The following is a 27,607-nucleotide window of genomic DNA, read 5'->3' on the forward strand; positions in this document are numbered from 1 at the left end:
GAGGGCAAAAGAAAAACAACAACAAAAATGTTTGAAAAATAAATCACCGCAGCACAGCAGCGGGCTCAGAGATACACAGATGAACAGTGTCCCCCCCTGACACTCCTCTCCGCCCTTATATCTCTGCGGCCCTCCCTGTAGTTCGCACTTTGTCGCTGGGGGGCAGGGGCCCTTATCAGAACAAAGGTGCGCCCCATCCCAAACAGGATATCTAAGTGGCTATACTTCAAACAGAAACAATTAGACTAGAGGGCCGTCAGTATCGTGGAGGGGTAATTTTGCCATCCTTCCAGGTTTATTAATGCAATTTTATCAAAACCCTCATTCAAGTATAGCATTTTTAACACATTTCTTAGTTATGGAATCAATTAAAAGAAGAAAGTTAAAAAAGCCACTCAGAAGAAACATTAGGGAAGATCTATTTTCTTTTTTGTGGTTTTTTAGTTACACTGAATTCTACAAGCAGGAATTGGGATGTTTAAAGTCAATTTCTGCTTTTGTCCTCACTTGTGTGTTCCTCACTGCCACACATGTGCCCCAGACAGACATCTCTTGACCCCATGAACCTGAAGTGCCCCCTTGTGATGTGTACATTCCTCTGGACGATGTCAGATTAGTCTGGCCAGAGTCTCTCACACGGTGAGGCTTAAAACCGTCTGACCAGAAGCTATTTTAGTCCAGCAAAAGTGGCGGCGGACAGTCGGCCGCAACAAACGTGCGACAGAGGGGTCAAAGAGGAACCCTGGGGCTTGGAAAGACGAGGGAGACTTGAGGATTAGATGTTTATTCCATGCTCTGTCACCCATTCTCAGCCCACTCCAACAGATTAAAATTATTAGCCAAACAGACAGTTAATCCAGAGGCCAGAGGGGGGGACCCTGGTGTGGATGTGGATTGGGGCAGCCTCTTCACAGGTTGGTGATTATCTGATTCCATTGCGAGGATTTGCCTTGCCTTTTTTGTCACACAAACATTAGAAGCAGGGGTGCTCTCGCTGGCTGCAGAAGGCCGCTTGCCCATTTTGTGTATTGGGGGCCGTGTTTGCTCGGAGATGTCAGACAGACTGAAGGGGCACACAGGAAGAACAAATGACAGATGACTGCCAGACCTGCTCTCAGAGCCTTCAGTTTACCAATGAGACAAATTAATAACTAGAGCTGGAGGATAGACGTGCCAGCATCTAGAGGAGACAATCTGAGAAAAGAGGGACAGAAAACCCTTTAGGGGGTGATTCTGGTAGGTTTTTAGATACACAAATTATCTTAATTACAATTAATTTACAATCATCCTGCAATGTTTGTGAATGGGACTTTTAAAACTGCAGTTTTATGTACTTTTTCTGTAACAATTTGCAGTATTTCTTGATTTTTGCACCAGATGACTAAAAAGAGGGAGTATGCAGCAATGTTATTTTGAACACTTTTTTACACAATTACAAGAGATTAAATAATCACAACACAAAAACAATTGATTTTATATGTCCTAATTTAAATTGGTGGAACTCATTAATTAGGAAGACTAACATTTTCTAACAAAATCATTGTAAAGAGCATCATTTGCCTCCCTATTTGATGTCCCAACTGATCGATGCGACTGTCTGATGTGACTATCATCAGTGCAGACATGCAAATTCAGATCTATAATCCAGCCTCAAACACGCATGCGCCTCTCCATGTTTTATTACAAGTAATTCGGGAAATTAAGGAGTTCTTTTGTGTGATATTTCTCAGTCCTTCTTTCTTCCTATGGCAGGCAAAGGCGAGCATCAAAGCTCCATCTGAAGCTCCAAAGGTGCCATTTCTCTTCAATCAAATCCCCGAGAGCTGCTGACAATCAACAAGACAGGTGTTAATTAACATTCAGTCATTTGCATTGAAAAAGCTATCCAGTTAATATATAATTCCCTCACATTTTGGGAAACATGGAATCCCTCTTTGGGTGCAGAAAAGTTGGTAAAAAAATGGGGAGAAAGAACTCTCTGCGCACATTACGCGCCGGGATCTCATTATAGGTGTCTTTTTGGAAACAAGGCGGAGCTGCTGCGCGCTGCAGAAAGTCAATATTGAACTTGTGTTGGTGGTCACCTCCCAAAAGAAATCCTTGATTATTCACATTGTCACTCACTTCCTGACCCGCTACTGCCCGCTTTGTCTCAACGTCAAATATTTGAAGGAAACAGAACCCTCGTTTGCACCACAACAGACAGAAAATAAGACTTTTCTTTCTTTTTTTTTTTGTTTTCACTGCAGACATGGCGGATGTGCACAGCGTCTGGTCCATCTAGCTGTCAGCCAATAATCATTGGGGGGAAAGCGCTAGACCTGTGCAGAACAATGACCTCCCAATAATTGCCTCGACATTTCCACACACTAGGGGCAAGTCTGATTTAATCCCCGCGTAGACTTAACCCAATAGGATCAGACACGATTAGTCTGGACTGACAAGAAATATTAAAATTTACTGCAGATTTATGTCTAATTCATCAAAATCAGATGTAAAGATAATGAGAATAAATTTACTTTAAGATTTTTTTTTTTCAAACTGCAATGTAGGGGGATTGCTACAACGGTAAAATAGAATAAATAAACAAAACAAGTAAATAAAGAGATACAGATAAAATGTAAAAGTTGTCAGGAATGTTTGAAGCAACTGTTTTAATTTTCAAAAAGAAAAAAAAGAGAAAATTAAACAGATCTGCAGTAACACCAATTGAACACTAGATGGAGGCAAAGTAGTTGCTTCAGGACACAAGCATCTTATCCCAATATTTTCCTTAAAAAGTTTAGGATGTACATTGCAAAAATCGTTTGGTTTAATTTATAAGAATCTTTAATGTCTTTCTTTTTGTAACAAACTGCAACAATATTCGAGTGGCTGAACAAAGATAAACAAAAAATATATTTTACTACAAAGTTAAAGTTTCCTTGATAAAGAAGAGAAAAACACGCAGCATCCAGAATTAAAGCTGCTGTACGACAGCGTAAAGTAAGTTAAATAAAAGCAATAATTGATCCAAAATCAAACCAATTTCTGAGCTATGGCTTCAAATCTGCCTTTTCAGATGATGTCAGTCCCTCGTAGATCACGTATCCTCGTGGGTCACATCTATCAAACTCAAGCACGATTTGACATACAAGCACTATTAACATGGAACAATTCACAGTTTACAAGTTATTGGGCAACACCTGAAAAAACAAATCTATGAATACTGTAATTACTCAAGATCATATCCTTCCAACCTCACCCCTGCTGCCCAATAAATCAACACAAATGTGGTCTCAGAGTGGTTTTTCTTTTGATAAGGTGACCTGTTTTTCCTGTACCACTCAAAGGAGAATCATAAAAAATTGTGAAATGTGTTTTTTTTCTTTTCTCTTTTGTTATGATTGCCATTACTTGCATGTTTTTACAACAAAAGTAGTTCCAAATGAGCCCCCTAGGCTCTGCGGAGCATTTGTTTTATTGCGGTTATTCACAGAGAATATTATCATTTCTTAAAAAAAATAAAAAAAAGCAATCAGGTTTGTTTTATATTACAGCTCCAGTGACCCACAGAGTTTATTTAAGTGGGAGTGATTCTTTGTTCCTGAGCTGTGTGCTTTTCTGTGTCTGTCATCTCCCTGAAACAGAAAATCACTTTATCCCTGACTTTCTGAGAGTCAGGAGTCATATGGTGGTTTTTGCTGATGTATGACACAGACTCAAATCCCCTTTTACACACATGCAGAGGACTATTTGGCCTCCCCAACCCCAGAGATTCAGCTCCTGCGTGGAGAACTAATCATTAACAGATGTACTTTGAGAATTGATAAGCTGCACTTCAAAGGGGGAGGGGGGGGGCTTCTGCGCATAGAAAATAATCATTTTGGAATGACAAAACTAAGTTGTGATACTTTGGACACGGTTTTTCTGTTTCCCCTGTTGTGTAAAGTTAATTTATTTAAAAATTTGGTTTTTTTTATTCACCAATTAATTTAAAATTATAAAAAATGCACTGTTACTTTTAGTAAATAAAGTTTCTCTATATATTCTTGACAATATCAGAGTTTTCATGCATTTTTGTGTTGTCTCCACCTCATTTAAACAATCAACCAAATGTTAAATTGCACCTCTGAAATTATTTTTTTAACTTAACGTTAAATTTAAATTTTATTGAAAAAAAACCCAACAATAAATAAATATGCCCCCCGCCCTCATTTATTGACCCTCCACCCCACCCTCGCATAGCAGATGCTGTGACGGGCGCCATGATGATTTGGGATTTTGCCTGCAGCAGCCATCAGAAATGCTACAACTGAGAAAGATGAGTGCGTAACAAGGATGAACGGAGTGCGCCTTTGTGCGCATGCGTATGCCATGAAAAAACACAAGTTAGCTACCTGATCTAAAGATTAAAAAACAAAAAGTTTGTGTTACTCTAGTAAACAAATACATCACAAGTTCAACTGCGTTTAAAGTAAGCTACAAATATTTAACAATATTTCCCACAATCCAGCGCGGCGCTGCTGGAACTGCTGCTCACTGGCCAATCTCTACCATAGAAAATCTCTGGCAGCCAAGCCGCTGTCTTGACTGTGCAAAAGACGGCAAAGGAGCGACCGACCGGCGGGGGAGGCAGGAGCTGCGAAGGAGAGGACGGGAGCAGTTTGAGTCCGTGTCCCGCATTTGGAATAAGCGAGACTCTCAATTCCCTCTTGACGGCTGAAGTAACTCCTCCGTAACCTTCAGAGAGGACTTTTTTTTAATACTGACTTTAGGAGTCCTTGAAGCCGCCGCCGCTTTGAACTGTGAAGAAACTACAGATATTCGGCTTTTGCTGCTCTGGACGAAGAATGGGATTTAAAGAACATATCAGCCAGTGAGTTGTTAAAAAAAGAGAAAAGAAGGGCTTGTACATTTCAATTGTGCATTGGGAGCGTTTTTCTCAAGAGGTGGACGTTTGAAAAGCGTGGAAACATGGCAACTCCTGGCTGGAAAAAAGAGGCAAACGATGGTATTTAGGAACGCAGAAAAGTAAGGTTAGCTCCCTTGGTTAGCCAGAAAGCTAGCCTAGCTAGCAGCTCCCTAAGCCTGTGTTGCCCTTCCATTCCTGGAGCAGAGGAGGGGCGCTGGGGCTTTTGTAGCATTGCAGATCCTCCTTGTGTGTGTTTTCGGGGATTGCTGGTAGAATGAAGAAATATCCGCCGCAGTCCCAACTCTGGGAGGTCTGAGAACGTATAAATAAAAATACCCCCCACCTAAAAAAAAACCACCAGTTAGCATTGCGATCTCCTAAGCAAATCAGTCTGCCTGGGGCAGTTCGGCTCCCTAATTGTGACTTCTTGTTTTCTTATGTACCCCGTGGGGGTATGTATTAAAATGGGCAGCTTTTTACACTCCCGAAAGACATCGAAAACAAATGGAAATGTGGACTTTTAAGCGGCATTAGCCTCAAGAAAAGTTATTTTAAAACATTTTTTTCCCCGAGACATCCTCAAGGTGAGAGAACTTCTCTACAGGCCCCTCTGCGCCACGCAGGCCGAGGAGGTGTTTTGCCCCCATTTTTCCCCCCTCCCCAGCATCATTACTTCAACAAGCCGGAGCGATCATGTCGGGAGAGGTGCGTTTGAAGAAGCTGGAGAAGCTGATCCTGGACGGACCGGCCCAGTCTAACGGCCAGTGTCTGAGCGTGGAGACGCTGCTGGACATCCTGGTCTGCCTCTACGATGAGTGCAACAACTCCCCCCTCAGAAGGGAGAAAAACATCCTGGAGTTTCTGGATTGGGGTGAGTTTTCTGCATTTTCGTCTGTGTTTCCGGTTGCTTCCTGCCTCTTTGGGATGCCATTCCATTGTAAATACCCCCCCCCCCCAAAAAAAAAACAAACAAACAAACAAACAAACAAACAAAAAAAACAATTGGATTCCAATGGAATGATGTGAACAAATCCATTACAAGAAATCTCCTCTTTGTATGAACTTGTAACCACCTTCCTGTCATTCCATCCTTCAGATCAGTTTAGTTTTCACTTCCTATAATCTTGTCATTTTGCTTTCATTTGTAAATAAATGGATGTCGACGATCCTTTTTAGCAGAAATAAATCAGGACAGTTTTGCCACAGTCCAAGTTTGGAGGAAAAAAATAACGCAGGACCACACAGAAACAACTTTTTCTTTGCCAGAAGGATTGTGTATTTGTGTGTGTGTGACATCAGGGTTTGGTTTGTGCATGAAGCAGGAATGTGAACAACTCACCTTTTTTATCTAGAGCAGAGGCCCTGCTAGCTGCCGGAGCATGTCTGACTGGCCTGCTTGTCTTTTTTTTTTTTTTTAAAGCCCTGGAAAAAAATGCGGCAGTGCAGAGGGAGAGCAGGAGCAAATTGTTTCTCCTCACATGCAGAAACATGAATCGGGTGTAATTAACGAGACTAAACTAGAATGGAAGTGCAGTTGGTTGGCATGCTGTTCCTCTGCTGAATGACTTCAAACTGCAAGATGGTACAGGCAGCGGTTCGGCTCATCTGCGTCAAAGACGAGACAGGAAGGTGGCGACTGTTTCATGGCTGTGGCTTCCTCTGGACCTGCTCTCCTGTCTTCAAAATGCAGCTTTGCCAGCAGCGTGTGGTTTAAAAATTCTGTTTAAAGACCCACTCCAAAAAAATGGTGTTCTTGGTGCTTTTAACATGTTCTAGTGGCATTTTTGTCATCATGGAGGACCTATATATATATATATATATATATATATATATATATATATATATATATATATATATATATATATATATATATATATATATATATATAAAATTTGCTTTAAATTGCATTTCTTCTTTCAAATTGTTTTTAATCCTAAAAAGATTGAAATGTCATCTGAACATGCAGTTGCTAGCTAAACTGAAATGTCTAACATTTACAAATAAACATTGAACTATACATAAATCTCCATCTCTCTGCAAATGTTATTTAAATTAAGTATATTAGCAAGAACATTTGGTTAAATCAATGTTTTTGTATCATAATGTCAAGTTTGATGCCAAACCCCAGTTTAAATGAATGACAAGTTTTTTGTGTCTTTTAAATATATTTTTACTTTAGAAAGTACTTTAGAAATACTAATAGCATGCTAAGAAGTTGTTTGCACCTGCAGCAGCCATGAAATGGAGCTTTTATTGGTTAAAATCATTTAAAACCACAAACTTTTTATTTTTTAATCATGTTTATGATTAATTCTTTGCACTGGCAATGTTAGGTTGGGATGTGGGATGCTGTAAGCTAGTGGGAGAGCATGTAAACAGAGAGCTTTCAGCAATGATCAGGGGAAAGAGGGGCAGGGTTGCTTTGTGACAGTGGTCCTACCCAAAACTCAGAAATTAATTTCTAATGAACTACTGCCACTTTGCAGAAACTATGTCTTAGAATTTGATTTTGGCTAAAAATGTGATCATAATTGAAAGATCACTGAGAACACTTTTACAATCGATCAAAAGATAATTAGAGTGGGACTTAAAGCCCATTTCTGTTCATTTTAATCTAAATCCAAGTTTCCTATTTGCTGCACGTCCTGTTTCCCTAAAGACAAAAAAGTTTGGCCCCGTTTTGGAGTCCTCGGCTGATCATCAGTCTCCATCTTGGCCCCACAACAATGCCAGTCTGCCCTGGCCTTTAAGCACAAGTGTCCTGCCAAGTGGTGACTTCATTCCGACGTTTCCCTGCTGCTGACACTAGAAACTTTGAGCCACGCCAGACACAACACTCAGGGGTGTTCTAGCCATCACAGCCCTCCTAGTGTCTCACGTTGGAGCCGCCCACAGGTTTTATTTTGTTTTATTTTTTCCCCCTTCAGGGGAAAATTACTGAATTCTCCAGATGATTGTTGATGCGTTGAATTGAATTTCTGAGACGATTAGTTTATATAAAGGAGAAATGGCTTCTTGTTATCAGGTTACCAATGAAGTCTGGCACACACTCCTGTGTCTTTTTTTTTTCTTTCTTTTTCTTTTTCCTTCCAAAAAACATCGAGTCATTTCACATTCCGGGCTGTGAAGCAGCTGCATCAACAAAAGTGGCATTTAATGCAGACTTGGTTTGATTGAGTGCAGAAGTTTACTTCATTTACATGAAACCACGCTGATTTCAGTTTATGTGTTAACAGACAATCATATTTCAAACAACACAATAATATGTTTTGGCATTTTCTGCATTCCTGTGGACCACCATGCCTTTACGATTGACTTCACCCTTTGGCCTCATTAATGATGCTTTACTTGGAGACCATTTGTGGACATGAGGCGGGATCTCTGTTTTCATTGCTGACACCTGCATGCACATGTCTGTTAAGGACCCACTCACATAGTCTTGAGAGCTATTTTAAAGCGTTCCCAGTGGTATTCTAATTGTGATTGTGCCCAAAATTAAAAAAATCGTTTTCTCAGACATAGTTTCTGCAGAGCGGCATTTTTTCATTAGAAATTGAACTCGGAGTTGTGTGCAGGACCGTTGGGGTGGAGCAACCCCATCCCCCATTCCCACCATACATCTTTTAACACTCTCTGCTGCTAGCTTACAACCTCTCCCATCCCTGACCTAACATTGCCAGTGCAAAAAAAAAAAAAATGGAGAGCAATATCTGACCCATCCAGCCGTACATTTATGATCCAGATGCCAGCTCAGACGAGGAAAACAAAGACGGTAATTGATCTATTTGTCTGAGAGTGGATGCAGAGCGTAGAATGGAGCGGAGCAGAAAGCATATAGCCAGCCAACATTAACAATATGCTCTTTTTCATACAGCATCTTTTCATCTGCTCCTGATTCACAACAATTTGAATAAAGAAATACACAGAAATGCAATTTTGAGCCTAATTTTCTTTAAAAATGTCCGCCATCATCAGGAATATGCCACATTAACACATTTAAAAGGCCAAAAACACGATTTTCAATAGAGTCTGTGGTTTTTAATTATTTTATTTTTATGACCCGTGTCAATGGCTACTACTGCTTCTTCTACGGTGCAGAAAAACCTTAATATGCTACTAGTTTTGCTAAAGTACTTTGTTCTACTAAACTGTATTCAAAGAAAAGTAAAAACTGTCGATCCTTGATTTAAATTGGTGCTTAGCATCAGAATTTTGATATTTTAATGCAAAAACAATGTAATTTAACTAAATATTCTTGTAGTAGGGGATTTAAATAATATCTTTGAGGAAAAAAACATTTATTTTCAGTCTAATGTTTTTCTGTGAATGTTGGACATTTTTGTTTAGCAGCTGCAGTTGTTTGAAACCAGGAGTGATTCAATATTTCTGTACCACTTTGGCTCCTTTTCTGCCTGTTGTTACAGACTCTGACTCTCATGAGCTTCATACTAATGTTCAATCTCTGTGTGCACAAACGGGTGATAACAAAAGCTTATCAGTCCAATCCAACATGGTCCACGTGGAAAAGGTTATTAATTATAGTTAAAGCAAATAGCCGGGGAAGCTTCTCTGTTTACACACAGTGGGAACGATATAACATGGAAATAAATGTATTTTATTATTTTATTTGATCATTTTTGACCTGTCTATAAACTGGAGATTTTATCCTTTGGCTTCTGATCACTTTTTTTTTTTAAACAGTTTATACTCAAGAAATTATAATTTTGCTTCTGAAAATGTTATAAATGCAGACAGAGCAGCGTCGTATATGGCTTGGACAATAGAAGGGCTTAATTTGGTGCGAGACTAACATCACACACGTCATTGAGACAGCGTGCCACACCTTCGTGGATTAGCCGGCCTCTAAACTGTGGTAGAGTTGAGGTCAAGTCTCGTCTTGTCTTGTCCTCAAAACTTTTGACTGTCGCCACTCCCACGTTTTCCTTTTTTGTCAGGAGAACATTCAGTCTTGGGGTCAAAGGGGAAAACAAGCACACATTACAGTATTTGGTATTTACAAGCTTCTATTGGGGAAGAAAGGTGGTCTGTTTACATCTCAGCAAACAGTTAAAGGATGGACAAAAACTTATTTGAATTCTACATAGTATGGCTCCAGACGATGCGAGTAAAGCACACAGCAACTGAAAGGAGACCGGTCGTTTCCAGCAAAGTCACTGTACATTTCTCGCAAAAAAAGGTTACAATAAACCTTCCGCCTTTATTTTTAACCACTATAAGGTGGAGCAAAAACAAACATTTGCACTGGGTTTGCTTTCCTTTGGTGACCTCCTCTCTGCTGAAACGGAGACCCCTGTGTGACCCAAAGCCGCAGGGGGATCGAAAGCACGCTGCATCCCGGCTCTACTACACCACAGTTGTCTGCTTCTATGAGCGTCGCCAACTCTGTCCGCGGCTTATAGGAAGCCTTCTAAGCCTCTTCAATCTGAGATCTGTACATTCAGAGGAATCTAACAATGTCAGATTATTTTAAGTGAATGTGTTTGATTTATTTGCAGAGTTAGGAGCGTGTGAACTTCAGTTCAGTCTCATTCCAATCTGTGATCGTTGCAGAGATGTATTTAAATTCACCCAGGATGTCAGTTGCTGGATTTGATATAATTGATCACAAATGACGAAATGTTGGGTTTTGAGAACTACTTTGTTTGGAGCTGAATTTCTGAGAAGTTGGTGGTTGAGATTGTACGATAGATGACAAAAATGACGGGCAGCCAAAAATGGAGGTGGCTGCCTGTCTTTTTTTTTTTCTCCGTCCTGGCTGTTAACCCACAGTGAGCAGCTGTTCAGATGCAGCTGATGTGTGCTCCACCCTGCAAGGGCTTCATTGGCAGCATGCCTCACACACAGTCACTGGGATTAACATGGGACCAACACACTCACACATTATTGTGGCTTCTCCCATCTTGGGCTATCTCATAGTTCACAGAGAGCTCCTCCCGTTATTCCAAAGTAGGTCTTCACATTTAAAACATGAACTGTTCTGGACCAAATGTTGAGGGGTTTTTAACTTTGCACCTCCACAAGAACACCTGGATCTCTTGCCGATACTTCAGGTCCATGGACGAGCAGAACATGGGTGGAGGCTGGTTGAAGTGGTTGGAGTTGCTTTGTGTGCCTTGTTCAGGCAGAGATGTGGCAGGAAATCTACTATTGTGTTGTTGTTGTTTTCTGGCTAGGATGGAAAGTTAAGGGAGAGTGAATGTATTTTCTCTAAATGTTGTGTTCATGGTCAGAATTAGGAGTGTTTTAGAAAATGAAACATCTATCCACCTCCCCGGATCAGATTTAGATTGGCTTAACCAACACATGCTGTCAAAGGGCAGATATTTCAAATATTTGGTGGGATTTGGTGGATGTTGGGGGGGGGGGGGGTTGTCAAAGCGTCTTAGATCACTGCCTATCTGCGCTACATAAGTGGAGGAATCTACTTTAAAGTCTTGCATCGCCACTTGACGATGAAACGGCGTAGTGTCCTCCATCAGGACATCCTTGTTACCACTTGTGCCGCTCTGTTGTTTCCTGTGTGACCGTCTGATGATTGTGGTAGGTACAGAGAACAGGAAGGAACTGCAAGGACCCCAAGTTTGTCGGGCCCAGCGGCCACATGATGTCATACAAGGAAAAGGGGAGGGGGGGGGGGTAGCTTTTGTCATTGTATACACTACTGCTCATTCACATCCAACGTGTTGGTGTTGATGGGAAGCTACAAGGTCGCAGTGTTTGCTTCCTTGCTGGTAGATTACCGTTTTGTGGGTGGTGCACGCGCTCCATCCATCCCGTGGATGCTTATGAACTCATGTAGTGTGGTTCCGTGCACACGCATGCAGAGTTTGCTCTATTGTCCTTGGAGGTCAAAAAACAATCAGACGTAGCAAAGAGGCCCATGTGTCTTCTTCCTCTTTCAGTATTCACGGCTACACAGCAGACAGCAGTGTCCCAGAGTGGAGGGAGGGGAATCCCCGCAGCCACATAGACTATATTAGACTTCTCAGCTCATTTCATTCATCATCAGAGTTATTTATTGCAGGGATTGGACCGAATATTGTACGATAGATCGCACGTGTGGAATCTCATCGTTAAAAGTTAACTATTTTTTTTTGTTTTGCTTTGGTAGAATACATTTTTCCTTTTTTAATTTTAAAAATGAAAAACAAGAACAAAAACAAACATAAAAAATGTGAAAAAGTTATTCAAGTAAAGTGACAAAAATTGTATAAATGTCAATTACAAATAATCTGTTTCATAAAGTCTGCAAGTGTATTTTCTGAACATATTAATTTTTAAAGTAAGTTAACCACATTTTCCAAAATAATCAATTGATTAAATCGGAGAAAATCTACATTTAGAGAAAAATAATGTTGCAGTAGGTTGTGTGTATGGTGGCGTAAATATTTCCTTTAAAATCACGATTGTCTTCAACTGTAATAATAATAATAGTTAATTCAGGAATTATTATGACCTCTTTAGATAAATTTAACAAAGTCAAAGAATATGCAGTGTGATGACCTTTCCTAGAGTTTTTAATGGTCTAATGTCTTTGAGGATCCACCCTCTGCACTTTCAGCATCAGGGATTCTATCAGACACTTGTTCAATCTGCCTGGAAGCTTTGTAGGCAAATAAATGGTTGCTGCTAATTGTGATGTGTCATCAGAATGAGACGGAGGAAGGCGTGGCTTCCTTCCTTCATCTCCCAAAGGGCATTTCCTGGTACAGATCGTAAGCCAGAATTGCAGAACCATTGAGATGTGATTGCAAATGGACACTGTGGATCTACTTACCCTGTGGGTCTACATTTTGGGGCTTGGAACCTCCATTCTGTTGCATCTAAAAGCAAACATTTACTGCAGTAATTACTAAATATTACATGTATTATATGGATGCATTGGCCTGTATGTCAAACCATTGTTGTTTGCTGTTTAAGAATGTCTGTGTTTTTAAATAATTATCAGAATGTTGGAAAGCCAGTTTCTATACTCTAGCACAGAAATCATCAACCTTTTTGAGGATGACGGGTATTTTATGGGGTTTGAGTTGTAAGAAGGGCTACACGGGACTAAAAAAAAAACAAACTAGTATAGTAACAGTAATGATAATAATTAGCAGTAGTTATTTGAACACTACGAATTGATCGCTCACATATCGATAGTAGTTTTTTTCCACAATTCTAATCAATGATTTACACAAGTAATAACAAGAAAAACATGCCTAAACGTGAAACATAGTTTTATTTATCTACTCAAACGTTTGCAGGCCAGGAGGGACACTAGTTGTATTGGTTGTGCAAAAGATTACTTCTAACATTTTTAAGCCAAGAAAATCATAAATCTTGTCAGAACAAGTTTTTTTTTTAGTTATTTTAACACTTGGTAAAGGAAAATGTAACATTTTGTGCTACATTTTCAGCTTAATACAGTTACTTTTATCAATGGTCTCTGTGATTATAGGTGGGAGGACTACATAGAAGCCTAACTGGCTTTTTTGTTTATCAAAAATGTGTAGCTCTAAATGAAGCTACAGTTGCTTTCTGGGATTTTCTTTCACAGGCCTTGTTAAAAAAGTCTGCAATTGAATGAGATCATCAAAAAATATTTTAAAAAGCAATAGCCTCAGGAATTTACTACTTTACATTCTTTCACTTTGGCCCTACCAGTGGTTACATATGAGCAGTGGCTAAATAAATCTGATCTCTCATCGTCTGCGTCCTCAGTGATGAGGTCGAGAAAAGCTTTTAATGGAAGCTCCTCCCAAACACAGCAAGAGATTTGGGTTAGCACACTTTTGGACAAGCAAGCAGCGAATTTGACCCACAAGTTGCTTCCGGTGTGGACGGACAGTTGATTTTAATGATGCACTCGTGAGGTGCATACGAGAGTAATCCGCGGTATGTGTGTGTGCGGAACCGTGGCTGGTGATCCTTTACTCCTAATTTGTTTTCAAACATGAATTAAACTTTTAAAAATTATATTGAATTCCATTGTGATCCATGATATTTTTAGAGTATGCCTTTCGGGCGCTTTAAGGGGCACTGCGTTGGGGACCCCTGCTCTAGCAGTTCTTATTCTTTAGGTTGGGGGAGCAATTAAGGCCTTTGCTTTTCGCCAGCTTGTTCTACACTGGGAACACTCATCAGTGCTGCAGACAACATGACATTATTTTCTGTTTGCATTTGTTGGAAAAAAGAAAAAGGCTTCACTCCCTTCTCTGTTTAACAAAAATGGTCCTGCAGGCCAGCTGGCCATGTTTTGGGTCTGGGCTGCATAGTTTTGTCTTTGCCCAACTGAACGAGTGCGTCATTGACTGGGAGCCCTGGGCCTAATACAAGCAGCCATTTTTCTAAGCAACACGGGAAAATGTAGTGGATAATAGTTATTTGTTGCGTTCTTTATTAATACGGACACAGAGCATCCATACAAAAAGAGTAAAGGGGGATCTGTTTGAAACTTTATGACGTTGAAGCATTTCCTTAGTGTATGGCATCGTCTATTGGGACTTTGTACTACACAGTACTTTATGGTAATGTCTGTAGAAAGTTTGATAATTACGTATGATGCATTTTGAACTAAACTTCAAGTAAATCTATGAATTCAGGGCTAATAAAACTTGTTAGCAGCAGCTATTAGAGGTGGGAGTCTTTAGCCCTTCTTTGAATTACTGTTACTCTTCAACTGTTTACGCAATTACTGTAATCCAATGGATTCGGAAGCGGGAAAAGTAGTTTTGCCCAAAAGTGGAAGTGAACCAAAAAGAAGCTTTTACAAATTGCTGTACTGCACATTTCTACCAGGAAAGAATGGATCCAAAGATGTAAACTTCTAGAGAACTTACAAATAGATTGTAGATTGTTTTTGATAGATGTAGTTTGGTGAGAAGCTCAGGAACCCTCTAAATGTTTAAGAATTGTATTATTTGTATTTTGTATTAAGCGGCTGGGTAGCTCGGTTGGTAAGGTGGGAAGCTACCACGCAGGAAACCAGGGTTCGATTCCCGGAGGGGAATGAGCAATGGTACTGGGGGCAATTACCATATCAATGGCGAGCAGTTAACATCACCCAGTGAGGGTCCTTAGGCAAGACCCTTAACGCTACTGCCTCCCGAGCGCGGTTTCGGCTGCAGCTCACCGCTCCCCAAGGGGATGGGTCAAATGCGGAGAAAAAATTTCCTTTCGTGTGATAAAATACAGTGTGTATAAAAAAAAAAAAAAAAAAAAAAAAAATTTGCTGGATTTTCCTTCAAATGATAATCCATTTCAGTGATATGACATTTTAGGTTGATCAAGTGTAGTCATTAAAACGCTGTGCAAACCAAATGCATATTTGAATGTTTTTGTAGCATTTCCCATCTTTCTTCCCTTTTCTTCTTTTAGGGCTGGTTTAGCTTGAATTTATAGGTTTCCCAACATAAGTTGCAGTTTTCCACAAAAATAAAGCCACTCTATTGAGAATACTTTAAAAAAAAACTGCCTCCATGTGAGCTACTTACTGTGAAGTATGTTGATATACTGATATTTAATGAGTCAAATGCAGGTGTACAAACATAAGGACATTGAAACCAGTATTTACATTCCCCCTTTGACCATAGAATAACTTTGGTATCGTGTTAAGTTGTCAAGCCATTCTTTTTTGTTCATAATGTTTATTCCTACAGATGCATTTTTATCACTGTGATTTATTACCAATTTAATTAACTGTTTCAGCCTTCCATTGGTCCCACTATTGCTGTGAAACTCTTTTCTGATGTTTCGCTGCTGCATACATTACTAGTTATGAACTCATGTTATTTTGTCAACTTTTTATCTTGATTATAATATTTATAAAAAAGTTGACAAAAATCACCTTTCAATAAATAATGGTGCTGTATTCTCAATTTTAAATGCTGTTAAGGCCAATTTTCGGCTCTTCCTTACTGAAGAAGCTTCGAACATTTATGTAAAGATTTGCATCGTGTGATATTTTCTTGGGCCTCGTTTTTGCTTCTCTGGATGACCATTTTCCTCTCCACATCATTCTTTTGGAGGATATTTCTCCGACATGCAAAGAATTAAAACCATTTTTATTTGGCACAAGATTCCCATTGTGTCAGTGTTGGGAGGATGTGGATGTTTATACATCCAATTCTATTCAGCTTGCTCTTAGTTTTAGATTTGTAGTTGCAAATAATTCTGTCAGCATTTTTCAAAGTTGTTTGGCATAAATCTGTTTGTCCTTTTTCGGAAATCCAACCGGTGATGAGCTTCAGCACAGGACAGTGCAACAGTGATGCATAAAATATTTTAGAAATTTTTTTTTTTTTTTTTTTTTTAGCAAATACTTTAACTTTAAGCAATTATTGTGTTTTTCGCAATATAGGCACAAAATAATCCTATATTCACACCGAATTATAAGACGAACCGTCAATGAATGGTCTATTTTTGAATTGCTGTCATAAATAAGGCGCACCAAACTTTAAGGTGCATTCAGTGTGACAATAGTCGAGGACAAGTCTGTCTGTCGGTCAAACTTTAATTGTGTTCCCAGTAACTCTAGAACTTGTTGGTAACGCGCACACATTAGCAACATTGGAATATTAACAATACCTGTAACTCCAAACCTTCTCTGCAACACGTAAAAAAACAGACTGAGAACACTTAAACAAACGTTACAGTAGCTGGACAAGTACATGGATAAGAGTAAATCGGACAAAAGTAATCGGAAAGAATGCCTGATCGGAAGAAGAATGCGTCATGTAAACACGCCGTACGGATCAAAATTTCTTTCCGATCGAGATAGGTGGGTTATGCCTATTGTTTATCCCATCGTGTTGCATATAAACGGTTCATTCTGATCATGTGTCATGTGTTTCGCTCCAGAGAAGGCTTTGGAGCTCAGACAGGACCGACCGGCTGCTCCCCGGATGCCCGGCGGTCCGGGCGTGGCTGTCGGTGGACGGAGCGAACCTTGTCTCTGAGCAAAGCAGCCGGACTCATAGTTTTGTGTTTGAGGGGATGGGGGGGAATGATTTGTTGTGTGGGAGACTTCAGACTGCGATCCGTCCCACAGCTCTAGGTGAACGAGCAGCCGAATTCAGGAGAACCATGTCTCCCGTCTCCGAGCAGAGCTCAGGGGCCTCATTTATAAAACGTTGCGTAGGATTTGCGTCAGAAGTGGCGTACGGGTGAAACATAGGACGTGCGTACGCACAGAAATATTCGGAGTTACAAAACCGTGCGCACGCACATCCTACGCATCTTTCCCTTAATAAATCACAACCAATTCTAAATGCTGCGCAGCTTTTGCGGCCTCATGACACGCCCATAGTTGCCCATAAATAGTCCGTGAAACGCCCACAAATGAATATTCATTGATTGCGAAATCATGCCAAACACGGAGAGAAAATCAAAAAAACGTAACTTCACTCAATGTGAAGTAGAAGTTATCGTTGGTGAGGTGGAAAAGAGGAGAATAATGTTGTTTGGAGGGCACAGTGTGGGCATTACTAATGGCAAAAAGGCACGTGAGTGGCAAACGGTGGCAGACGCAGAAAATGCTGCAGCCTCACAACCTCGGACCGTGGCCGAAATAAAAAAGAAAAGGTCGGACATCAAAGTCAAGGCAAAAAACGTCTAGCGCTTAAACCCCCCCCCCCCCCCCCCCCCCCCCCCACACACACACACACCCGTGTCTGGGGGGGGGGACACCGGAGCTGACCCCTCCTGATGAGAGACTGGCGGCAATAATTGGGGAATCCCTTTTAAGTGGAGTGGTGACTGAGGCGCAGGGGGACACCGACGCGCCAGATGCACCGGGTGACACCCCCCCAAAAGCCCGCAGAGGAAGTCGGAACCGGCTCATAAGCCACTCGTCCTCGTTTGCCAACAAGTCTCCTTGCTGTCTAAAGATACGTTCACTCCGAATTCTTCCATTTGCCACATCTTCTAGGAGCGCAAGATCAGCCATTGTGCGTCATTGCGCACTGTGATGGGGCATTTTATTTCCATCCATTTAATTACATCTGACAAGCTACAGATGTCGGGAATAATCGACGTGGAAATGGGAAATTGATCAGCGCAAATGTAATTTCTTGTTACTGTCTGGTCGAGACATACGTTGTTTTATCAAAAATAAAACAAACTAAAGGCATATGCATGTCTACCATAATTCCGTACCTTATGAAGAAATGTTTTACTATGAAAACAACTTTCCCCAGTGGACAATTAATGCATCTCTCTCTATCTATCCATCTGTCTGTCTGCACCTATATCTGCTCCGCCAGAAGGACACATTGACGGGAATGTCAGTTTTTTATATTATTTCGTTCTGTTAAATATATTATTTATGAGGATGAATTGCACAACATGCCAATATTGCAGAACATATTTCACTTTTCTTTTTGCAAATAAGTGTTCAATTGAATTTCTGTTGTAATTTTCGTTTGATTTTTTTTTTTGTTTGTGTCACTGCTGATCGGTCCTCCAATGGGTGTTTGTGTAGGCTGTTAATTGTAAGACTTGCTTTGTGAAGTCTTCATGTTATTTCTGAGAGGCAGTATTGTCATTTTCACTTTCACGTGTTTCTTCCATCTGCCGACGGCGTCGCCGTTTCTCATTTCACCCGTTTTTGTGCGTATGCCTGGGTCAGAGCTTGCGTGAAGGACCGCACATTTTCCCGTCAAGTTTGCTTTTTATAAATCTCAACTATTGCGTAGAGAGTGGCGTACGCCTTCTTTTGTGCGTACGCAACCTTTATAAATAAGGCCCCAGGCCTCCTGCTCACACCGCGGCTTTGGGGCGGTGTGTGATTTTTTTCAAAGCAGAAATGCCGCTCAGTCCTTAGAAACCGTTCAAACAATCATGTGGATTTGTGTTTCCAGTCGTGTCCCGACAAAATTATGTTATTCCCACATATTTACTTGCAGCCAAGATGCCGACATTTCCTGCATGCATTTTGTGTTCCTCCAGGCTTAATGTTGTTAGCGTGTTAGCCTTCTCCTAACCCTTCGTCCGGCTTCGCTCTGCCAAAAAGAAAGCACTAACCACACAGATTAAAAATAAAGTGATGAGCGAACAGGCGCTTCATAATAACTAACATTAACCAAAGCACGTTTAGAAGATCATCTTGTATATTATGGATTTGCTACATACTGTATGTGGCAGCTCAGCTTGTTTACAGCGGGACTCGTTTCCTCTTCTGGTATTTTAGACAGAACAGAGCGCATGTGCAAATGATTTATTCCGACCGAAAGTGCTGCGCATGTAAACGTTTGTTCTAATCGGAAAAAGGTTTTCTGGGCCCATGTATACTGTTGAATTCTCATCTGACCATTGATCGATCAAGGTATTTCGCACATGTAGCCGCGGCTAGTGACTACACTCCGACGTTATTAGTAACACAAAAAAAGACTTATTCTGACACAGGTACACGTTAGATGCATTAGCATATTCACAGCGACATCCAATCAAACATTTTGACTAGACACAGTGTACCTCTCAAAATTGCTTCGGCTTCAGTGAGCACAAACGGAATTAAACCGTATAAAAGGTCCTCCGGATTATAGGGCACACTGTCATAGAGAATTTTAAAAAAATGACGCTTTTCAGTGCGCATTACAGTGTTTGGTTTAGGGCGGTTCTTCCAACATGTGATTTTTTTTTTTTAAATTTTGTTTTATTCTGTAATGCGCTTTTCCTGATTACCAGCCAGGAAGTGGTCTACTTCCTGCAGCTTTATGTCTCTGTCTTGTTGCCGTAGGCAGAGCATCTGCTTTTAGTGGAGGGCTCAGCCCTGTGTATTAAAAAAAGAGCTGACTCAGCTCCAGCTCCCAGGGCTGCCTTTGGAATTTAGAGCAGAGGTGCAATGTTAGGCGGGACGGCAGCTGTTTGGAGGCCGGCTTCTTTGTCCACCGGCTCTCCCCATTCCTGTCTGTCCGTGTGTCTGTCTTGGTGTTGGTCACGCCCCCTCTGTTTGACTCTGTTTTATCCCCACCGTCCATTCACTCCTTCTTTATTGCCCGCATTCACTCCAGAGCTGTGCAACTCTCTGAGCTTGTCTTGATGTCCTTCTCTCCGTCTCTGTCTGTCCTTCATTTCATCTGTTTGCTCTCCTCCTGCCCCCCTTCTTCTCTTCCCCCCTCCCATGCTGCCTCTCAGACTGCTGCATCCCAGCTTTGCCTAGTGACAGAAAAGGCTTAACTAGGCAGTGTGTTAAAGCAGGATTTCACACTGAACATGCACTAGTGTCCATGCTTTTAGAGGGGGGGTGGGGTGACACTCATTTTTGAGGGCATATATGTGCATGTTGTCTGCAGAAGCTGAGCATTAGCCAGCAGAAATCTGTCAGCTCGGCTCCGAGAGCTGCATTACTAATGAAGCACATCTTCAGCGCATGCTGCATTAACACACGTTCTCCCCCATTCCCATGCCTTCACCTTAGTAAATGCCCCTTCACACCAAATGGAAGAACAAGGCAGTTTGGTGTCGGGCAAAAGCAGCCTCACACCAAACGCAATAAATCAAACATTATCCATGCAGGCATCCATGCAATGCACCATCCAGTCAGGAGGTTCAGTGTGAAAGTGCAGGAGTCTGCATCCTTCCCTGTCAAACATCTTGTGGAAAATGTGTTGGGAAGCGAGTGAGTATCAAGTGTGTAAAATCGGGTACGTAAGGCATCGAATCTGTTGGTGCATTTAAGGTCAGCACATGTTGAAACATTTAGGGCAGGCAAATGTGGAACACTGGAAGGCTTAAAATGGGTTTCTGTCACTTTCGTGCAGTATATGAAAACACAGGAGAATTAAATTTTATTTATTAATGAAAATATTAACTAATGGCAATGAAAACACTACAGAAATATTATAAACAAGTCGGTTTAGTGTATAGATATTTACAAATATTGAGACCACCTTTAACGGTCTGCTCGGCCAAACTTCATTAAAAAAACACTGACCTTTGGTTTTGCATTAGATTATGTTGCAGAAATCAGTTTGCATGCAGATTAACTCAAACTCATTGATTGTAAATGACACTGGACTGAGTGACTGTCACCTCGCCTATAAAAAAAAAAGGCTTACATCTGGCTCCAAACAAACAATTTAGCGGCCATTTTCTTCGTGAGATGGATGCTGCCATGTTGGTGCCAGATGATGTCAGTTAGCAGTGATTGGTCTGAATTGGTCTGAGTCATCTTCTATGGTAACCACACCAGTCAATCAGGACTGAGCTTGTTGGAAGTCCACACCCCTACCACGCAAATGTGGGCGACATGAAATCTGTTAAACGTTTTGAACATTCAATATGGGGGCTGGCCGGCACCACACACTTTTATTGAGGCGTCTGATTGGCCAGTTTACAACTTTAATAATTTGCACTAGAGAAAGAAAATATCTATGAAATAAAAAAAATGGATTAACAGGAATAGTGGCAGAGCAATAATAATTATTCTGACAAATAGAAGGACTGAGTATAGGTGTTTATTTCTCAACAGAAGTCTATGGGATTTTGGCATCTTTAAGCCAGTGGGTACTTCCTGTTTGGAACAGGAGGGCTCACTCAGTCTAGTTCTCATATATAATCATCACACACCTAGCTGTTTTCCCCCCCATAATTTTGTCTTTCTTTGGGTAAAATATGTTGTGTGTATTTGAATGCAAATGTATGAAAAATATCTATGCAATGTTTGTCAACTAATGGCTTTACTTCTGTAAGCTGAATATTTTTGACATTTTAGTTAAGCATCTTAAATAAACTATTAAAATCCATGCATCTCAAATTAGTTTTATTTTAAACTATTTTAGTGTTTTCAGAGTAACTTGCACTTTTTGAGAAATGTTGATTCAGTTTTTCAAATTAATACTCTGGGGGGAAAAAGCTTTGTCATTGGTCAGGACATTTTTTGTTTTAATTTAGTGCTCAGTCATCCAAACTCTCTAGTTACAGCTGAGGTCTAAAACTCAGGATGAGTGTGAGAGATGAGATTGGACAGTAAAACAGAGGAGAAAAGCCCACAGATTTGCAAAGCAGGATTTTAGTTGGAGTCGATGTGCCTGTCTGTCATTCCCTTCATTCCTTTGGCTGACACTACCAGAGTGCTGACCTTCACTTGTGTTGGGATGGTGATTTTAACAGTGACCCAGCCCTATTTTTAGGCCCGGCTATATGTTTGTTTAGTTTCACGTTTGCTGCTGTGCTCAATGTTCTGACCTCTCCACCTCTCCGTCTCTCGAGTGACACATGACTCGGACAATGTTTGATAGGCAAACGGTGTGTCAGCAGCGTTCCCTCATCTTGCACTTGAATGGCGGCCATTCACTTCCACCGATCTCATGCGCACATGATCTAATTGTCTACCCAGCTGAGGTCTGAATCACTCTGTTGTCTTGTTTGATATCAATGATAAAATGGAGCTTGTGTGGAGAGCAGCTCAGCTTAGTTACACATTCACTTATTTGTTCTTGGCGCTGTTGGAAACTGTCAGTAAACTAACAGTATCTGTTTCAAACTTTTTCTCACTTGTGGAAAAAATCTGAGTCAATCAGGGCCTGACGATACGTATGCAAAGCTGTACCACAGTTTGTGCAATAAAAACTCTTTTATACGCTAAAATTAAAGCCACACGTGGTTTCGACGAACCCACAAAGCTCTAACCTCAGTTGTGTCCCTATCCTGAGTGTTTCTCCTGAGAGGTCTCTGGTGGAAATCCTGTGGCCTCTCTGATTGTCATCTTCCCTGTTTTCCACAGTCCTCCCTGTTGTTCACTTCTATATATAGAGATGTTCGCCAGTGCTACTTCCTCCTCCCGCTGAAGGTCACAAAACAGACACAACAATTTGACATGCTAGTAATGAGTAAACGTGTGCACCCCCAAATTCAATTTTTCCCCCTTCAGGCATCTAACAAGATACTAATGAGTTCAGCAGATACTTCATTTCTCATTTCCCTTTGTCTTTATTTATCCTTGTCTTTTGTGTTAGTCATTCAATTTTTTTATGTTTCTCTTGTAAAATAAAATAAACTTAAATTCTAATGGGATATCACTTTGTTACAACTTTTGATGCCTCCTTTAACCCTTTCACACTGACTGTTGCGAGTGACGGCAAAATTAAAAACTCTTCTTTCTACACAAAGAACAAAATTTCAGCAAATCCTGGCGCCAAGAAAAGCAGCTTTGCGCCGATACACAAGAATGTACATGTGTAGCATAACTGCACAAAACTGCCTTTCTAAGCTTCAGAATTTGTTGGAATTCTGTTAATAGCGTCAACGGTTGAAGGATTAACTCAAACAAGTTAACTCACTCCGGACCTAAAGTTCTGTTGTTAAAGGGTTAATTTCTAACCTGGTTTGAACTGAATTAGTAAAGCTGAACTCTGGTTTGGAGCCTGCTATGTTTTTCCAACCACCAAAGTGACCAATATAAATAGTAAGTTGTATACCACTTAGCAGATTATTACGTTCCCTATGTAGAGTCTAGAAGGTCTGAATCCAAAATACAAAAACATGAGAGGTGATTCCACATATGAAAAGTTAAAGGTTGACTTAAACATCCTTGGAATAAACAGTAATCCCCCGCTCATTCGCGGTTTAATATTCGCGCCCCACCCATTCGCGGGTGGCCGCAGATGAGGTGACGTCACAAGCGTGAGGCGCAGAACCGCGCTCATTCCGCGAATTTTGAAAAACGATTTGCTCTGTATATTACTGCAAAGTATTGTTTACGCGTTTAAGATGTCATCCAAACGCCCTGCATCATCTCCAGCTTCTGGAAATGAACCCAAACGTCAGAAAAAGGTTCCCACTCTGCAAAGGCTCTGGCTCTGGGAGTTTTAAAACAGTGTCAATTATTCGCAGATTTTCGTTATTCACGGGGGGGGGCTTAAATTGGAGAAAAACAACTATCTCAATTGAAAAATGCATAAAAAAAGTGATCTATTTTATTGTATTTCATTATTATTTTTTTTGGTGTAAAAACAACAGCCTCCTTCTTTCAAAAGATGTCATGTGCAAGTGTTAACATTGTCTTACTGGTTTCTGTTTAAGTTCCACTCAGTGTTGGACGTGTTGTCTATCCAGCCAGAGAAGTTTCTACCTGCAGGGTTTTAAATAAAATACTTTTTCTCTTTAATTCTTAGGAACGTGTTGTTCAAACCTTCTGCTCTAAGCAACAATAAATCCTCCCACCTTTCAATGATTTGTGTTGCTTCTAGCGCCGACAGTTCCTCCATTAGACAGACCGATTTCTTCATCATTTTAAATACTTTACTAATTCTAATACTTTTATGTTCCTAGATTAATTCAAGGAATAAATTCTGAGCAGTTGGTGTGCTTGTGTTATGAGCTGTTGGTACGTGGTGTCTCTTCACTTTGGCTGTTTTTAGTTGGCTGCTGTGGCAGCGGGTACAGTGTTGTCAAAGGTTTTTCAACATTTAAGAACATCTATCTCGCATTCCCGTCAAAGTAAGGACTCATTCCTCTGATCTTCCTCACTGACTTGTATACTTCTCAGCACGGGCGTTCGTTTTCCAACTGTTCTCTAGTGTTTAACTCCTATTGCATGTCTTCTGTGTCCTCCAACAAATAAACATCTTGGAATAATATGAAGAACTCAGTTTCTTGAATTGGATAGGTTTCTTTTTCTTTTATGGAATGATCCTAACACCTGTATTTTGTGTTCTGTTTTGGGTATAAACATGAAGGATCTCAGAACATCCTAAAAAGATTCTAGATCAAATCTCTACCTCTTTCTGAGCTTCAATACTTAACCTTTTGTCTCTGATTTTGCCTGAAAATGTAAACATATTTTTCTTCTTTGTAATGGTGCGCCTTCCACTGCTCTGAGCAGCTAACATGTCCATACATGTCCTGCTTTTTACTGATGCAAATTTTCTGGATGCTTTTTGTTACAAGTCCCAGCACTGGCACCTTTCTTTGGAGGTTATAATTAGAAGCCAAGCTCATCGTTGCTGTGATGGCAAAAAGTTGTGGCCTGAAGTGTCTTGTTTTTCATGGCCAATGATGAGACAGAGAATTTTTTGCAAAAAGAGCATTCGCTCCTCTACATTTATTTGGACAGCATAGTTGAAACTTAATTTTTCTCCCCAGAGTCTAACCATGGTTGTAATTCTATCAAATGTTGCTGTTTTATTTCTGTGACAAGGATTTTTTTTTTTTTAATCTTAGAACCTGTCAAGGATTTCTTTTTTTTGCCTCACTTGTGCTTTAGTTCCTGAGCGTGTTTTTGCTCTGAAGCCAACCTAGTCTTAATAAATAGACGCACAGGGTGAGTTTGGGTTATTTAATGACCCAGTAAAACAAATTTATGGCAGCTTCGTGCCACCTCCGAGTATGCTTACTTGGCCACTGCAGCCAAATCTGTGACAAGTATGGACTATCTGAGGAGGGCAAGAATTGCAATTCTTAAAAGGGTTTCATGATAGCAGCACTGCATCCTGTGTAATTTAAGTTTTCACAAATGGATTTACTTATTTAACCCCAAATAGGCTTAAAAAGTCATTCCCATTATTTTACTCCTAATACAACAATAGTTGTTATTATAAAAATTAAAATAAATGTTTGCAATTTCTTTTTAACCCACTACAATGAAAATTCTGTTTTTGGATGCTTTTAACATATTCTTTGGGCATTTTTATGAAGATGGAGGACATATTTAAAGAAAATTAGGCTTAAAATTACACTTCTGAGTAGGCCTGCACAATATACCGCAAAGTTATCGTTATCGCGACATCAAGTTGTGCAATATGCATACCGCAAAAGACGGCTAAAATCGCAATAAATGGTTACCTTGACCCTTGTGCTATCCTAGGCACTTTAACGCTGGGAGTTGGGTCATCTGGACCAGTGTTTTTCAACCTTTTTTGAGCCACGGCACACTTTAACCTTGACAAAAATCCCGCGGCACACCAGCATCCCAAAAAAAAAAAAAAAAAAAAAAAGGAGAAACTCATAGTCTGTTTTGATCTGCACCCCCCCCCCCCCCCCCCCCGGCAATCTGACGTGCATTTTTGTGATAATTGTGGCAGAAAAAGCAGGAAGTTGCAGATGTTTTTTCTAAAAGATGTAATAAAAGTTAAGTTACATACAAACTGTATGTTCGTTGTGTTTTCAAGACGCTGTCCCTTTAAGCCAATGCATCATGGGAGATGTAGTGTGAAAACTGCGAGAAAACGGCAGAAAGACTCGCGTCTCTGAGCTTCATGTTTTTTTTCACTTGTTCCACGGTCTGATACCGGATTCTGTGGAAAGTTACACCGCTAAAGACGAGCTTTAGCTGGTGTTTTTGTTGGAACTGAGTGAGTTATGAGCTAAATTGGAACAAGGAAGTGAAAACTTTAAACGCTTCTGATTGGTCAGACTGATGACATGTGATTAAGCCTTCAAGAATGATTGGTGGAGTCGTGGAGACAGTAAAAGCTGCGGGACTTTTCAGAAAACAGTTATGGCTGCAGCTAAATCGCGTCACCGTCATTCTTATAAAAATGTCTTTAATAGAATCAAATAAACACAAAGAAAAAAGTATTTTATGATCTTTCATATTCCTAACTACTCAGTGTTTTATCAGGACCTGTTTGGATGAATAAAGAGCTGATATCCTGGAGATGGGAAAATGTTTTTAGATCAGTGAATGAGGGCAATTTTCCACGGCACACTTGACCATCTCCCACGGCACACTAGTGTGCCGCGGCACATTGGTTGAAAAACACTGATCTAGACCCACTAGACAGTGCGCTGAACCTTTTTTCTTCAATGATTTGTGATCTTCACTGGTGTCCATGGATTACATGAAATCTTTCCACCTTTATCCACCTTTGTCATGGTAGGGAGAACACGTCAAAGTAAGGGGGGGGGGGTCATCTAAGATAGCACAAGGGTTAAATGTGCTAAAACAAACTCATGGCAGCTTGAAATATTGAATAAATGAAATAAATCCCTTTATGCATTTAACCAATCGGAAGGACCCGTTTACGTTGTTGATCAATCAGATGAGCCCTTTTATGTTTGATGTTTGCCTCCTTTGTCGACAAGGGTCATTTGGAGTATAATTTATATCTGCATTGAAATGGAAATGATGTTTTTGGTTGGTTTGATATTTGACTGAATAGCTCCAATATTGCTTGCCATTCTTGTTGCGCTGGTAATGTTAGGTTAGGGTTGTGAGAGGCTCTCAGTTATAGGCTCCCTTGTTCTGAACCCGCCCCCAACTCAAAGGTAAATTTCTAATAAACTCCTGCCACTCTGCAGAAGCTATGTTCTAGAAAACAGTTTTTTTTACATTTTTATTTTGGGATAATGGCGTATTAGTAATTAAAAGCTAACCGGGAATGCTTTAGTAATACTTCATTTTTCCTCACATCCCATTCATGCCACTGTTCTCTGATTTTTTTTTTTTTTAAATTTGTTAATTAGAGCATGGAGCTAGGTGGAGGTAGCATTAGCATTTTGCCCTAGCAGTGCTGTTTATTTTTCATATCTTGACTTCACCATTTGTTTAAGGACGCAGATATGTCAAATAACCTGCACTTCCACTCTAAACCTTTAGTTTTAGCTAGTTTGTTTTCTGTTTTACACATCTCCCCTTCAGGCCCTTCCTGTCTGCTTTGGTCTGAGAACACCTAGCTGGACAAGTTTCTAACAAACAAATGAGATCTTGGATTACATCTGCCACGATGCATTTTACCACAGGGAGTCTGCCAGTGAGCGCATCTT

At 40.4% G+C, this 27,607-nt stretch overlaps 1 protein-coding gene across 10 annotated transcripts in view; it reads left to right on the forward strand.

Annotated features, from left to right (window-relative positions):
• Positions 1-4,226: 4,226 nt before the first annotated feature.
• Positions 4,227-27,607, forward strand: part of cdc42bpab (CDC42 binding protein kinase alpha (DMPK-like) b) — a 64,422-nt gene continuing 41,041 nt past the window's right edge. For 8 of the 10 annotated variants that reach the window (XM_023953169.2, XM_023953172.2, XM_023953170.2 and 5 more), the window contains exon 1: positions 4,483-5,765. In XM_023953169.2, the coding sequence (XP_023808937.1) occupies positions 5,588-5,765 (178 nt within the window). In that variant the 5' untranslated portion in view covers positions 4,483-5,587. Of the gene's footprint in view, positions 4,457-4,482; positions 5,766-27,607 lie in introns of those variants that run through there. The other 2 variants (XM_078942707.1, XM_078942710.1) reach the window with 1 other exon arrangement.

This window comes from Oryzias latipes, chromosome 24, assembly GCF_053564925.1.
Source record: "Oryzias latipes strain Hd-rR chromosome 24, Olatipes_Hd-rR_3.1".
Taxonomy (NCBI): Eukaryota; Metazoa; Chordata; class Actinopteri; order Beloniformes; family Adrianichthyidae; genus Oryzias; species Oryzias latipes.